The sequence below is a fragment of the Corvus kubaryi genome, unplaced genomic scaffold (genome assembly GCF_017639235.1).
Source record: "Corvus kubaryi isolate FWS band 111438036 unplaced genomic scaffold, C.kubaryi_AGA036_p1.0 76, whole genome shotgun sequence".
NCBI classification, from domain to species: domain Eukaryota; kingdom Metazoa; phylum Chordata; class Aves; order Passeriformes; family Corvidae; genus Corvus; species Corvus kubaryi.
Genome location: NW_024582063.1, coordinates 7642910 through 7659428, shown reverse-complemented (window position 1 = coordinate 7659428; position 16519 = coordinate 7642910). Strand labels below are relative to the sequence as shown.

Sequence of the window (16519 nt, the reverse complement as noted above, 5' to 3'; positions counted from 1 at the left end):
GGAGCTCTTCACTAACACCAATCTGTATCACTGCTCTGGGGGCTGTTTACTTCCATTCAGCAACACTGCATCAAATAATACAGCTTTTTTTCTTAGTTTATTTTTATTTTTACTCAGAACACATTAAAGGAGTCTCCTGCAGTAGGAAATGAATGATAGAATCGGTTGTTGATGGAGAAAGCAAAAAAACTACTTCTATATGATATTAATGTGATCTTAAAATAGTGGGAAAGTTTTCTTTTATGACATTGACAGAGAGGCAATGATTTTGAGTAATGCAGGTTGATGTGAAGATGCTTTAAGATTAAATAAGTGCTATATATAAAGGCCTGCCAGCCTGAATTCTAATGTGCTATGAGACATTTTGCATATTTAAGAGTATGCAAAATGTCTTGTACCACACTGGAGTTCATTCTGACAAGGCTTTATATAGCATTTATTTACACTCACATCATACTTTAAGGGAGAAGTGCAAACGCTGGCTCCGTTTTGAATGGAAGTAACAAAAGGCAACGCTAATTGCTCTGTTTCCTCCTCCAAAAAAGAAAACAAAACCAAAAAAACCCCACAACACAAAAAATAAAATAAAAGCAATCAAAAGTGGAAGCTTGTTTAATATTGCTCTACCATCATCCTGAAAGGCATAATAATTTGAGTTACACATCTGAACTGATTGGAGTTACAGAATCATATCTCCTTTTTGCATTTAACAATATATACAATATAAAATAAATACATTTACACAAATGGACATTGGTTGGAGCACACGGTATGATACACATCACAAAAATATACAGTTGATTGCTATACAGATGTGAAGCCCATCTACAGCTATAGACATGTTTGTTTTCATTTGTTGTTTCGTTTCAGTTTTTAACTACTGGCTATTATGCAACTCCTGGATTATTATAAGCAGTTTAATTTTTTTTGTCCTTTTGCGATCTTTGCACGATAAGACTGCCGTAAAATGTTTTCCTAGGCAGGTAAACAGAGACGCTTAAATAATTAAAATACAATCACCAACACCCATTTTCTCTTCTATAAGAAAAATAGCAGTTTTAATTTTTTATATCTTTTTATGTTATCATTTAAATGCAAAATAGTGGAATAAATACAACAATCTGATCTGATTGAAACAAATGTGTAACTTCTGGGAGTTACACAATCATATTGCTTTAAATAAGAAAAAATTAAAAAATGAAGCAAAAATAGAAATTAAATTGTTATGGCTAAAACATACACCCTTTGAAATTTTCCCAACACTTCACATTAAGTAAGTGGTCTTGAAAGAACTCTTCTCCAGCAAGGTTTAAGATGAACAACATTATAAAGCCCGTGCAGTTTTTTTAGCTAAGTTTCAGGTAATGGTTTTACAGTCTTGAGATACTTGTTCTTTTGCAGCTCCAAAAAATTACAGAAAATGAAAACTAAAGTTTGCACCGTGTGCCTTTAACACATCTCCATTTTTTGTGTGTTTTTTGTATACTTCTAGTTGATTGGCTTTTCACCCTGAAGCCCAAGTTCTTTAATGTGATACAGCAAAAACAATATTTATATTATATATTTATATATATATAGTGTACTTGAACAGTAGCAACTTAAACCCTGCACAAACTTTCTGGAAAATAAACTTTTTTTTTGCACTCTTACATATATAAATAATCTTATAGAATCAGCACCTTTTTCCCAGGAGTTGTATTTTTTTTTTTTTTGACATTTTTCAAAAGGGATGTGCCAATTTCTGAACTCCTATCACAGCTATAAATTTCAAGTTATTGACCATCTGAATGAATTGCTAATGATGATTTACCTAGAATCACACTACAGTCACTTCTCTACTGAGAAAACACAATCTACAATATAGTCCCATATAGCTAATGATAGATACACAGTTTTGTTTTTTTTTCCTAGCACGAGGCCGAGGGAGCATCGGCCCATTGTTATTTTGTTTAAAGCACACAACGTAGCAATAGTTTTGGAAACTTGTCCGCACCAAAAAAGTTTTGCAACAACACAGAGCGAGTTAATAACAACATCTGAGAGATGATTGAATAAAAGCTATATTTACAGCATTTAAAAATTAGACTTATCTATAATCTTGAAATATTCAAAGTTTTATTTCTAAGCTATACATTGGTATTCTATAATAAACTGTTACAGAAATTATCCCTTGTTTTGAAAATATTATGATTTCAGTGTGTATCTGTTCATAACGAGTATTTGTTTGGAGTTTTGATCTCTTAATTATTACTAGGAAGAACTTTATTACCGGTAAGGAATAGAATATACTACTGTAATCTCCTGAGGAATTGTACATCCAATATTGTCTCTAATTCTACCCTGTGTCTATAAGCACACACCACAAGAATCCAAACACCACAAGAAGAACAAGACAACAGTCTTTGAATGCAACATAAAAATTCAGAAAAGCACAGCAAACATGAAACATTGAAAAGCTGAACTACATTTCTTTTGTTTGTTAGGATTACAATTTTAATTACATCTGTGTACATAGAATAAGGATGTTCACATAGTACAGGGAGCAGCTACTAACACTGGTACATTGGTATAGCATTTGATGGAGGTTATTGTTTATTGGTTATTTAGCGACTGTAGTTTTCTGGGGGCATCTAATCGGTTTATACATTAGATTACACCTCGTAACAGTCTTGAAACTGACTGACTTTCATGCTGTGACAATACTGGTTGAAAAGCACATATACTGGTTTAGCTACTTGTTAAGGATCGCCATTTACAAACGAAAATCTAAATCAATAAGTAAGGTATAGAAGTGTTAAATTCTTCAATTTGGTCAGAAGTCTACTACTCTGATTTCTTAATTTTGCAAACGGCGGCATTTGCCTCATTGCCTCTAAGCTACTATTGGTTGATAGGGTTTTCCTGCGTGTGAGGTTACAATTTTGCAAACAGGCAGTAGTATCTCGTTCATTTGCAACTGAAGCAGTTAGAAATCACTCCGCGACCGCGCTCCTGCACAGTCGCTGTCTCCCAACACCGTTACGGATTGGTATTCGACATGGAGTATTTATATGTTAGACTACTCGGATATACTGCAGGTGTAATCTAATCCTTTGAGTCAGTGAACATTTAGTTATAAACTGGAGCTCATGTTAAGAAACTGGATGTTTTGGACCAGACTGGCACACAACATAAATTGCATCCGTGATAATATGCACCTTCCCTTCGACTATTGCTTTAGTAAGATAAATTCCCACATTAATAAATGGCTGAAAACTGGTAAAGCTGGTACAAAAAAATCTCCATTAGTAAGAAGAAACGAAACATTTAAAAAAATCTTCCTTCAGGATTCATTTGTCCTTCATTATTGTTCATCATTGTTCAAGCCAGCACAAAAATGCAGTATTTCTTTCTCTTTAGTATTGCATGAATGAATAAAGCTTAAACTATTCCCTGAAAAAGTTACATCGTAGCTAACCTAAGAAATATCTGGAAGACTTGATAAAACAATTAAGGAATCAAATGGCTGTAACTGATCTAGATGGAAAATGCAATGATAAGAAGCAGCCGATGCATCGTCGCTTAGTCGTCTAATTAGAGACTGCTCCTATGAAATCTAATACTGCATTCAGTCAGTTCATCGTGTTGTACTGTACTGCTAGGTACGGTGGTTCTCTCTTTGATTCCTTTGTCATTGGGGACATTATGGTTCATAATAAGTTCACTGGCATCCATATTATGGATTTCCATCCTTTGGCAGGCCTGGCTTCCATCTCTCTTCAATTAGAGACCTCTTTTAAAAAGTTCAGCAGCAAAGGAAAAAAAAAGAGAAAAAGGAAAAAACGAAAGGAAAGAACTGAAAGGAAAAGAGAGAAAAGGAAAAGGAAAAGAAAAAACTGCATCAGAAAGACACAGAAGAAAAAGTTGAAAGCTGCTTCACAGTCTTGCTGCTAAATATCAGTGCAGTCATTTAGTCATTTTTTCCTTAATTAAACACTAAGTTTCTTTGCCATTATTATCCTGTTTATTTTCCCTTTTTTTTTTTTTTTTTTTTTTTTTTTTTAAAACGTGCATGATGGGGAAGCCCATGATGCTTTAGTCAGACCTTGGCCTCCAGCATTTCCAAAAAAAGTTTGTGCATGGGGACTTTGCCTTCCAGTTTGATGTTGTAGAAATGCTGCACAGCCTTGGTGGAGGTTTGCCTCAGAAGCGGGAGAGTCATCAACATCTTGCCTGCACGACGAGGGTCTTCCATGTGCTGCCCGGCCTCGTAATCCTGCAGAGCCTCGTGTAAGACGTCCTGAAGTTTCTGCACTGCCTCAACATCCTCTATGTGCATTGAGTCTGCAAAACAAAGGAGCAACAGGAGGTTTCAGTCTGGTGTGCCAGGAGTTTGATAACGCTGTGGCTGCACGACACTTTCACTGGTTCTGCCCATCCCCTTTCACAGAGAAAGAAGATAATTACCCATTAATTTCTGTATTGACCTTTGGGAAAGTGTATTGAAACGCTGTGGAACTACAAACGTACAATTAACTCTTGGGTACGTAATTCTTCTCCTCATCCTCCTCAAACAAGTAAAACAGTCACCCTCAGTGCTCCCAAACCCATCTGTATGGTTACTGCTTTGAAGGAATGACAGTACCAAGGGGCTGAAGGAATGGAGGGCTGCATTCTGTCAGGGAAGCAAGGATGAAGCAAGGATGCCCTACTGTGGAAAAGCTCAGCAAAATTCTGTGTCAGGTTCCAAGGCTGCCGACTTGGAAGCCATGGATGTCACATCACCACTGCTCAGAGACACTGACTGTGGGATTAGGACCCCTGCACCAACACAAGTGAAATGCTGGTTCCATGGGATTTCCTGATAGGTTAGGCAACTTTTTCTCCCTCAGATATATTCAGACAGACAGGTAACACTTAGCATGTTACTGAACAGCTTTTGTTTGATGAAGCTGACATCTCCTACAAGGTGTAATCCTTCTCTCCCACCCCCTCAGACAGTGGTTTATCTTGTTAGTGTTGGGTTTTGCATTTTTTATAAAAGACTCAAAGCAAACACCCTGCCCTGCACCTTTGCAGGTGAGATGCCTTGGTGGTGTAAGTATTGAGTGACAGGCCCAGACACAACACACACCAGGAACTAAACTAAACTGCTACATGACCCGAAAAGATTAAAGCAATGGAAGTGTGAAATAAAGAGAAAATATGTAACTGAAATAACTGTAAACCCCTCAACTGGATAGCTACAGAAAGTGAAGATGTCCCTGAGAACACGCAGTTACTGGACCATGCTGAGATTACTTTGGATGAGCAGCCCTAATTCTCTGACTTTTATGTAGTCATAAATGCCAAAGAAACCCTGATGTGGTCCAAAGTGAGGTGAATGCAAGTATGGAAAAACAGTCATTGGTGAAAGAGCCCACCAAACAGTCCCTATCAGCTACCAAAATTGGGATGGTCAACAGACTTACAGAGCCAATAAAACACCACATGAAAATACAACTGCTGCGACGGGGTACAAGCCCCAGGGGCAGGCCACACTTTGCTCAGGGTGAAACTGGGACACAGCACGATTGAAGTTCTTGGAAATTCTATTTAGTATAACACTGCTTTGCATCCTAATTTTTGGGTTTGGAATAAAGCTCCTGTTCCCAGACAGAATAACAACTGAGGCTCTGGATGGTGAAAAACCCACTTCCATCAACGTTTCCATGCCCTGTAACCAGCAGTCTGATGCTCTGGATCAGTATTTGACAGAGCCTCATGTTTTACCCTGTTGATTAAACATCAAATTTTGCACGTGCTTCAAATATCTGAATTATATTCAGAGAATTAAGATGCATCTAAGATTCATTTCCTAAAAGCTGACATGCAACTATTTCCTCAGATAATTAGGCCAGATAGTAAATACCTGTCTCCTTTCAAACACAAACATGTAAACTGAAACACAAACCAGTAAGTAACAGGTTAACAAAAATGTTCCAGCTCTTATTGTCACAACAAATGTGCAAATTGAAAAGAAAAAAAAAAAAAAATAGAAGTTACAGCTCCTGCTCTAAAACAGACACTTAATTATATACAAGTTTGGATCATTTAGCACGTTTTATTGATTCTGATGACAGTTTATCTGTTAATTACACATAATGGAGTCCTATGGGAATTTTACATGTTTAATAATTCTGAGTCTTAGTGAATACATGCTCTAAGAAGCATGCAGCTAAGATATATGCTGCTGGGATGTGATACTGCACATCAAGGTGTACTGTGCTGAAAGCACAGACACAGAAATCTCTCTCCTAGGGATGAAGGAGGCTACAACATTTTGAAAAAGATGACAGGCAAATATTACCTCTAGCAAAATTTATTTCTAATTAATGTGAGACCATTCCCCAAATCCATGCATTTTTGATAGTTTTCTAATAGGGTAGCTCTATTTAGTAATTCTGTGTCAATAAGACAAACCCCCTGAATTCTGTGTCCTACAAACAGATGTAATCGATACAGACATGCTAACACACACATACAGACGTGACTGATGTCTTAAGCATAGTGTCCAGCCACCAGGCTTAATTTGGAATGCAATCTCCAAAAAAATTGTTGTCTTTACTCCCTAACTCTTTACCAAGTCCTTGGATATTCACTGCTGTGCTACAGAACACATGATCTGCTACTCCAAATAATTTTTCCATAAGCCATGTGCTGTTTGTGCAGAAATTACACATCTTTTCCTCCGCTTCCCAGATCCACAGTGCCAAGGCCAGATTTTCTGGGGAACCAAATAGGAGCATTTTACCTGCAACAAATCCTTGATGAGTCAAGACTGACTGTTCTCATGACTTTTTTTTTTTTTTACACCATACTGCATGAAGAGACAGGTATTTCTGGAGAATGTGACTACAGAGGTTTAGTTTTTAACCCTTTAGAAAACTGGTCTGATTCTTCCCAGAATCAGTATTTGTAACAGTGACCGTGAGTTCGAAAATAGATGTATGGAGTCCAGACTAAATGTATTTTTCACACAGAGGTGAAACTTGTCTAAGATGTTTAACTCTGCAGTTTGGAGAGCAATTTGGCCTGCAATGTTAGGAATCTCTACACTCCACATATTACTTACAATGAAAGTGAGTGAGGAGGGAAAAGAAGAGAACATGCCTCAGAAAGGAATCAAAACCCACCCTCTGACACAGCTTATTACATTCCAAATTACTCTCAAACTCTTCCTCTGTGTGGACAACATCCAAAACCAAGGGCTCTTACCCTCTTCTTGCAGGGATGATTGTGTACTATCCCTCTGGTAAACAGGGCAGTTACTTACACGAAAGATAAATGTAGTAAAGCATTTAATGTATTTTGTTGCTATCTTTGAAATTAATTTAGTAGCTGGGAAGAATGTGCCCAGCCAGTTCTCCACTGCCAAATGGTGGTTCATGGATCAGTGCAGGAAGCTGTGCCTTGGGGAACAGATTTGGTTACAAGGAATGGGGTAAGAAAAAACAGCAGGGAGAGGGGCACTTCCAGTGGTGATTAAGACTTCAAACTGTTCTTTTTAAATGGTGATTTAGCTTGAAAGATTTAAAAATTATGTAATCAAATTACTATGATAATTTAACTCCCCATTTACAGAAAAGATTCAAACTCATTTCAGCTTTACTCATTCTAGGGTCTGCCAATGTTTAAACACAAACTCAATAAATCTGTGCTATTTAATTAGACCATGATTCAGCTTGCAGATTGCCCAGGAAAATATTAATCTCTACAAAAATCCTTCTTCAAGTTTTAGCCTTGCAGTCTGGAACTTCCACTTTATTCCTGATATTAAATGAATGTAGATCTTAGTCCCTCAGGTGTAGCCTTTGAAAATAAGGAAAATGGTTGAAGATGCTGAACTAGCCAAGGGGAAAAGAGGAGGAAAAATAAAAGAGAGAAATCTTTTCAGTAACTACAGACTGGCAGATGTAGAAGTGAATTCAGAGCAGGCTAACTCATTGCTAAATATTGTTCATGTATTGGGATAAACCCAATCCTCAGTGATGCCATCAAGAACCACTGTAATTTAAGGAAACACACACAATTTGTGTGACAATCTGGAAAGAAAGCAAGAATTCCACAGAAAATATGAAATTGAATTATAAGTGAGTTTGGATGTTCTTCCTATACCATGAAAAACCCTTTTCTTTTGTTTATGGGCTGGTTTGGGGTTTTTTATAAGTGGCTTTGCAGGCAGTCTGAATAATTTACAGTTACATCCCACACAGGTAATATCCAGAGGAAACCTACACCCAGATGTAATACACTTAAAAATCAGCACCTGTCTAAACAATGAAATTAAACAGGGTCATTTCAAAGTGCCATTCGAAAGATAGCAGAATTTGATGGTAAAATGCCCTACAAAAACATGATCCCAGGCTGGTGAAACTGAAAACAGACAAACACAAGACTTGTTGATACAACTGCTGAGAACATGGGATTTCACTGGCAGGGAAAACATTATTCCTGATCAAAGCTGCCATGGGAGAGAGTGAGATCAACAAATGAGTACATGGACTCATTGAGTTCTGCTTGGAGAATCTCATTCTATCCTTGCAAAGGCTTTCTTTCACCATCACAGGATGGGGAAATAGAATTGTAACTCTTGTGATCAGCCGATTGATCAGATCATTGCACAGAAATAGGAGAAAACTGGAGTTCTCATTCAAGAAAAACACCTCAAGGTCCAGACAGAAACTCAGATTACAATCTACCTCATTTAAAATTCAAGCTTCATCTCAAATGCAGCAAACAAACATCCAGCCACACAGGAATCATTTAGAACACACCACAAAGGGCAACAACTAGGTAAAAATTGAAAAGCACCTGAACTGAGGGCAAGAAAACCTCTCAAAAGCCCACTCTGAGGAAAGTGAAAGGCTGGTATCTATGCATTTTGTATATAACGTCACTAGGAAGTGGAAGAAAACCAGGGGTCTTAAATGAAGTGTTTCTTCATGTCAGAAAATACAGACAGCAAAAAGAAAATAAGACAGTGAATCAAGCAGCAGGGAGCATGTAGCAGTGAATACACACATTAAGATGCTGGTAAACCACATTGCAAAGGTAGATACCAATAAGTACTTGAAATACAGCAACTGCTGTGATGTTTCTGATTCCATACAGCTGAGCAGTTCACAGGCTCAGTCTGGAGAAATCCCTTTAGAAAGCTCTAGGATCCTGGAAGAACTGGATGAGGATCAAGATTAAGAACAAAAAGCAAAATGGTTTTTGCTTTATGTAAGGATGAAAAAAATCCTAATCTGGGTTATGTCTCAAATAAAACAGATTTTTTATCTAGATTGTACTGCCAATTCAAAAACCCCACAAAACCCATTGCAGTGTTTATCAATGGGTGAACTGTTCTCAGAACTACAGAACCCCTTCCTCTCCCCCTGAAACATGTGCCAGGTTTGCCACAGGGACAGAAGGTGCTCGCCCACACTGTGTTTCTGTGTATTTTTATGAGAAATACAACACAGTGACATTTTGAAAAGTATATTGCTTAAGACAGAAGCAACCCATGGAAATTGCCAACAGCAAATGAAACTAAGTTCTCAGTTCTCTCACCCAGCAAGAATTCCTGCCCTTTTTCCACCTAGAGCTGAAATTGCCCCAGATACTTACTTTGGTCTTCCCTGTGTTGGGTAAACAAATATACTTTATTTTGACCACCTGCCTGTCTTCCCTGAGCAGAACTGTTTGCTGGGATCTGCATGGTTAGGCTAAGACACAAACACAGTGACAAATAGCATATTTTTCCTTACAAAACAATATGGCAAAAATGGTCTGACATCTGGAGTACTCTATTGGAAACAGACATTTCAATCAGAATAGATGCTGAAAATGAAAGAGGAATAAATTAAGAATTGTGCATAGGAATTATAGGCAGTGAAAACCAAAAACACAAAACAAAGGCTTGTGTGATTGATTTTAGTGAACGAGGCCTTAGTCTGGACTGCCCTGGTTTGGCCTACTTTTCAGAACAGATGAAAATGGAAGCCTCAAAACAGTTTTTAAAACACAGTAGGAAATGAAGACGTTGTAAGAAGAGAAATTACTTCCCAGAACAGGGAGTTTATTTCAGGGACTAACTGGATTAGCAGTGAGCTAAAACCACTGACATAAGGAAGTTAAAACACAGTAAACCAACATTTTCGTCTTCATTCCTGAAATGGCTTACTTTCCACTAGGAGAGGTAGTGAGGACAATAAATACAGGAATATTTCCTGCAAAGCAGAACAAATAGCACAGTATGAACTGGCTCAAGACCCTACACCATAAGGCCAACAAAAGCCTGGAGAAAGGGAACTCAAATGATAGAGCTGGGGTTTGAGACACCAACTAGAAGAATGAAGGCTTCAAAGTACTTTTTATTCACTATAAGATACAAGAAATTAAAATTACCATGGAGAACAACTAAGCTTGGCCTCGCTTCTTGCCCTTTGTGAGTCTCACGCTACCAACATGTAAATAGTATCTGCTTATTCCCTAAGTGAGGAATAGCTCCAAGTTACTCAGTTATTAGAGCAGCTTCCAGAAAAAAAAAAAAATTATGATTAACCATTGATCAACCATTAATTAACCACTGATTAACTCAGCTGCCATTTCCTAATGCTAACATTAAGCAAATGGTAACAGTTATTTATTTCCTCTGAGAATTTTGGGTGTCATCAATTTCATTACATGAAAATGGAATATGAGGAATAAACTGTCTTCAAGCAACATGAAAACTGATTATAGTGGTGACTTCCTTTTCTAAAAATTTGTTTCTATGCTGTACTACTCTCTATACAAAACTACATGAAAGAGTTAAGACCTTGCTATTTATATTTGTCAAAATAAACACTGGTAACACACCCTTAACACACAGCTGTGTGTGTATACATATATAGAGATACAGATACAGATATAGATATAGATAGATATATGCCCAGTCAAGACAGATATGTCTTAATCATGAATTCTAACACTAACAAGATGACTATATAAAACAAAATGAAAAAATGGACATTATTAGAAATGAAATATAGCACATTGTGACATGCACTGGGAATAAAGATGATGTCCTGTGGAGTAAGTGATTTACTGGGCTCTACCAATTAATTTCTATTATGATAATATCATATAATGGTGATAGCCTAGTGCTCTGAGTACACTGTGTCTGGAAAGCTAAAAAACTTATAAGAACTTACTAATTTTTTAACAGGATGAGATGACAGTGTTACTTTACTGGCACCAGTATTGATCAGCACTTTATTATGCTAAAATGCACAAGATACTTTTTGGTTCACACTCCTTCAGTACTGAAAGGGCAATTTTTTTTTTTTTTAGGAGAGTTAATATCAAAGACCAGAAATGTGATAATGTGATGGTGAGCAGAAGTCCCTTTCTCCTTCTTTTGGTACAGGCTACACAGCCAGTAACTTAGCGTTTAAGATTAAATTTTCAACAGTGCATAGGGCTGTACTTTTAAATGCCTAGCATCCACATTTGGATCAGGTTTTTCAAGAGGCCAGCAGCCTACGAAGCAGATGCACAGATATCAGATTTTCAAAGGTGCTGATGTATTATGACACTCCAGTTCCTTATGTTAGGTCTTAGATGTGACCTCAGCCTCTCTTAAAACTCTGGTCTCAGTTGTGACTCCTAAGCTCTTCTGCAACATTTGGCTTGGAGGTCCAATTCAGTCCTTACTGATTAGGCAATTTCAAAAAACTGCTCACCTGCAACTTCCTGTTTAGTATTTCCCTAATCAATACATGGGAGCACATCCAAGCACAGAAGAGATGAGCAGCTCCTCTTTTCCGTGCCGGAGCATTCCCGTGTGCGTGCCTGCACTTGTGTACACTTCAAACATATTTTGTAAATATTTCACCTTCCCTTACACACGAGGAAGTAATTGGTACATGCATGTTTTGGAAACCATTCAAAGTTGATTTTCTGCGTGGGTAAACAAAGTGCTCATTGGTGCCAGCTTGCCTCATTTGGGCGGTGTGAGGCGGAACGCAGGGCAGCCGCATCCCATGGCTTCCAGGTACCTCCTGGCTTTTGTGTACAGAAGGCAGGGAAAGAGGGGAGGAACTCGTGATACAGGCAGGACAAGGACAATGCCAAGGAAAGAGTGACTTCTCTGGAGCTGAAGTATAAAGGCTGTGTTAATTACTATCAAATCAATGCAGATGCTTAAATCTAACCTGATAAATTCCGTATTTACATATTAAATGTAACTGCTGAAATGCCTGTACAGACCTAACGCACGCAGGACTGGAATGTTTATACATTTCAGCATTGTGCTCTTACATGTGCATTTAGACTTCTCAGAGTCTATATGCACTCAGTGTGAAATCAGTGACGATCCACAACATCCACAATGCCACATCCTGCATTTCTGGAAATTTATGGAAGTGGTGTGGCACTGCCAGCCCTGCACAGGGAACATTTGATAGCGGCTGTCAGAGAATCTCCCTGAAAAACTGCGACTCCTCCCCACCTTTTAGGGACCAAATGGCCGGATTATCTCAGATCCAGCACTGCACAAATGGGCTCTGTAGGCCTAAAGAAAAGAGTGTGTTTTAATGCTCACGCTACTGAGATTTGTTGGCCAAAACAAAGCTTGTGGCATTTATTCAAACAAAATACAATCGATATGAAGACAATCTACAATTTCTTTTTCCTGCTTCCAAACACCAGCAGGGAAAGTACTATGACACTGTATCATAAATCACTAACACAGATACACAGCTATAAAACCATCTTTGTCTACTGTTTACAGTAGAGTCAAACTGGGAATCTTTCTAGACAGTGTGGATATGACAAAAATGTCTGAAACACCCAAGATTTCTTATTATACTCTCCACAGCTATAAAAAGGCTAATATATTTTAAAGTGGAAGAACAAACAATGGAAGAAAGCAGAAGCAGCAACAAAATATATTAAAATGTGAATTGCTACTGGTTGATTTTCTAATGGCATTTTGGGGTTTTTTTGATATAGCTGCATTTACATAAACCAAGTTCCTAGTTGTATGAAAATAAGCTATTCTGCTCTTGTCTATTAAAAAAAAGAAAAAAAATCAATCCACCTTAAATTTTATTTTAATTTTAGCAGCATTTGTAAAGAAAACACTAAGGATCTGATAGCCACTGATGGGTTGTAATTCTGCAGGTGATATTTTACACCTAGAGGTTAGTGTAGCTACAGCTGGTAGAAGTTTGGTATCTGCTGCATGCACAACCTGAAGCTGAAATACTAAATGTCAGCAGCCAAAACACTCTGTTGAAAGGGAAGTGGAATGGCTGGGCTACTTTTTAACTCCTCCTTGCAACAGTTTCATTTTAAGACAGCAATTTTATTTCTTTTAAGATGAGGGAAGGAAATGTTTTCACTTCAATGTGCCCTGAATTTTAGTATGCTGAACTGTATTTATCTCTGACATTATCCTGGTTGTAATTTCCAGTGAAGTTAATGAAGCTACAGATGATTTTGATACACTCTATGCACAGTGTATGACTAAACTTTTTTTTGGCAGCAGTTATTTTTTATTATTACTTAAACACTGCATGTCCTTTTTTTTTTTTTGGGCTGGGGGAAGGTGTGAGTCATATCCCTATATTCTAGCCCTCATCCTTTTTGTCAAGTAAACTGCAGAAACATTTTTAATTCACTCTTTGAATTACAGAATTTAAATAAATACAAAAACCCTTCTCCATTTAGACTCCTAATTGCAGATAACTTCCTTGCTCTGATCATTAAGCATGACCAATTTTGAGAAATAACCTTCCTGGAGCTGCAAAGCATCCTCAAGTGTCTAGTTACAATGGTCAAAAATTATAAATAAATCTTCAATTAAGAATGATTTTGATCTTTGAGAGGCATTTCAGCATTTTGTTTAATCTGGAATAAGATAATATTCTAAAATTAAGGGCAGAGTTAGTGGGATGGAGAATATTTTACAAAGAAACTAATAAGCATTTTGGCTTTGCATGTTTTTGAATTATATTTCCAATTAAAAATGCAGAGTGCTAAATCACATTACAAAGATAAATAGGAAAGTACAACTTCATTGTTGAAAACAATTTCCCTCCTATCAATCTGAGGATTCATGCATCAATATTGTAGATGAACTGTTAATTACAAAATCAATTAAAAAATTATTTCTAAAAACAGTCATGCGTCCTGGCTCTCAGGGGGGCAATTTGGGCAGAAGGTCTCATCTCACTAGGACCGCGCCAAATCACAAGTCGTCATCCACAAGTAAGCAAAAGCAATCTGGTTTTTCATTTTTCAGCGCGGCTGAGCCCAGCCTGAGATTGATCGTCACATATGGCCCCAGAAAACAAACTGTCAATACCTTGAATGCTGCAGAATTTGAACAAATAGCCGTCCGCCCATTCAAGCCACTCATTGCATCCCATTTAACAGATTTTATTGACAGTTTCCTTCTTGTAATTAAAGGGAAAACTACTGGCCAGCAACCAAGATAAAGTTCAAAGATAGGGTCAAAACAAAAGCAGATGGAGGGGCACGGTGTGACTGTCAATGGAACATAGCATCAGAGCATGTTATTGACACACAGGTATCTAATGATCGGCACGTCATTAAAGAGGGATCTATCGTGAACTTTATGCAAATGCTAAAAGGGACTTAAGACCACAATAAAGCATTAAGGAGACACAAAAAGAAAAACAACAAAGCACAAACGATTTTTACTTATCTGACAGTATTCACTGCTTCAGCACTTTTAAATTCAAATGCAGGAAAAAAAAATTCTTTCTGAGATTTTTTAACTCTTTCTGCACAGTTAATAATTTTTTGCAGAAGCACTCTCATAAATGCAAAGGATCCGTAAGGTAAGGTGTGGTCCTTGTGAGACCCAATATGGATTTCCTCCCTCCTCCCATATCCTGAATTCAGACTATCAAATAATCAGTGGCTGCCTTTAAAGAGAAAATATATAACATATTCTCCAGCATCCTTTCTTTTGCTTTAATTGCAATGATTAGACTTGTCTGGATTAAGAAATGGATTTAGGAGAACAACATCTATATTCATTTGAAGGGATCTCTGCCTGTAAAACACTCTCCAGATCATACAGTGGAATATTCTCCACTCCCTTAGGAACATATTCCACAATTACTTTGAACCAGAAAGTTGTTCTTAGTTTGAACTGCTTTGTTTGTTGCCTTTTAAAGTCTGATCAGCAATTTCTTATTATAAAATCCTGTTTTAAGCAAGCACACAGAAAATATTTTAGAAGAAAGAAAGAAAGAAAGAAAGAAAGAAAGAAAGAAAGAAAGAAAGAAAAAGAAAAAGAAAGACACATTAAAAATGTAGCAACCATCATGCCACTCTGCCAACCTGAATTAGCAAGTGCTATAGCTTTGAGGGTGACAAATTCTTCTTTCTCCAGCTTCATGCTCTTGTATTTCTTTACCAGCTGCAGTATGGCATTGTTAAGGTCAAGAAGGCCTGCCAATTTGGATTGGTCTTCATCCATAATATAATCTTCAGCATATACGAGCTCATCCTCAAAAGAAAGTGACCGGTATACAACACCGAGAATCAAGATCTCCATCCAAGCACTCTGCAGAAGGCTCATCTGGTCAGCTAGAGACAAAGTGGAAAATCCTGAACAGGAAAAAAAAAAATACAGGAAAAATATTAAGCACATTTGGAAATCTGATCCTCTTTTCGATTTATTTTTATATACATTGTGATAAAACATGCATGCATTCTATTATTCCCCCTTCTGCTTTTGCGTGTCACCTTCCCATCCTACTACAGGAAAATAAATCAACATAAAACCAAACATTTTCTAATCAAAACAAAAGTTTTAAACAAGCAGGAATTTGTAGGCTCTTCCTGTAAAAATCATATTAATTCGTGGGGTACTGCAGTGGCAATCTGTGATTTGTATGATATCTTCTTTGTCCTGAAATTCTTGTGCTTAGTTGTAAAAACCTAATTCTGTGAAACAGGGATCTGCTGACTCTATCCAGCACTACCATAATCCAAGAAGGATAATTTAGGAGAAAAAAAAGAAAACTTTTTTGAAAGAGAAGATTTGATGTTTTAATAGAATTAAGGTAATGATGGAAAAGAGAAAAATTCTCTTTGAACTTTAACTTCAGGGAAAAGAGAAGTAACACCCACCCTTCTCAGAAAAGACACTGATCACTTCTGTCCTGGCTCCTGCCACTACTACACTTGTTGAAATAACAGGGTGGCACACTGAAGTGCCACAAGAATAGCAGTCACACGATCCTCTTTGTGAGGGCAACCAAAAATTTATCAAAAGCCTCTTAATGAATTTAACTTTTGCTTTTTTTTCCCCCCTCTCCCTGCTGTCTTTCCTAATAGGATCACTAAGGGCAAACATCTTTACTGTCTTACCTTTTCAGACTCTTGTTTACAGTACCTGTTAATTTATTATATCAAACTGCTAATATCCCAATCACATTAGGGTACTAGAAAACAATATGGGAGAGGAAGTGATTTTCCTGGCCTCTTG

General features: G+C 37.3%; 1 protein-coding gene across 6 annotated transcripts in view; it reads right to left on the bottom strand.

Moving 5' to 3' along the window:
• Positions 1-596: 596 nt before the first annotated feature.
• Positions 597-16519, bottom strand: part of ESRRG (estrogen related receptor gamma) — a 342923-nt gene continuing 327000 nt past the window's right edge. For all 6 annotated transcript variants that reach the window (XM_042051853.1, XM_042051852.1, XM_042051850.1 and 3 more), the window contains 2 exons: positions 15367-15636; positions 597-4323 (listed from right to left, as the gene is read on the bottom strand). In XM_042051853.1, coding sequence (XP_041907787.1) covers positions 4079-4323; positions 15367-15636 — 515 coding nt within the window. In that variant the 3' untranslated portion in view covers positions 597-4078. The remainder of the gene's footprint in view (positions 4324-15366; positions 15637-16519) is intronic.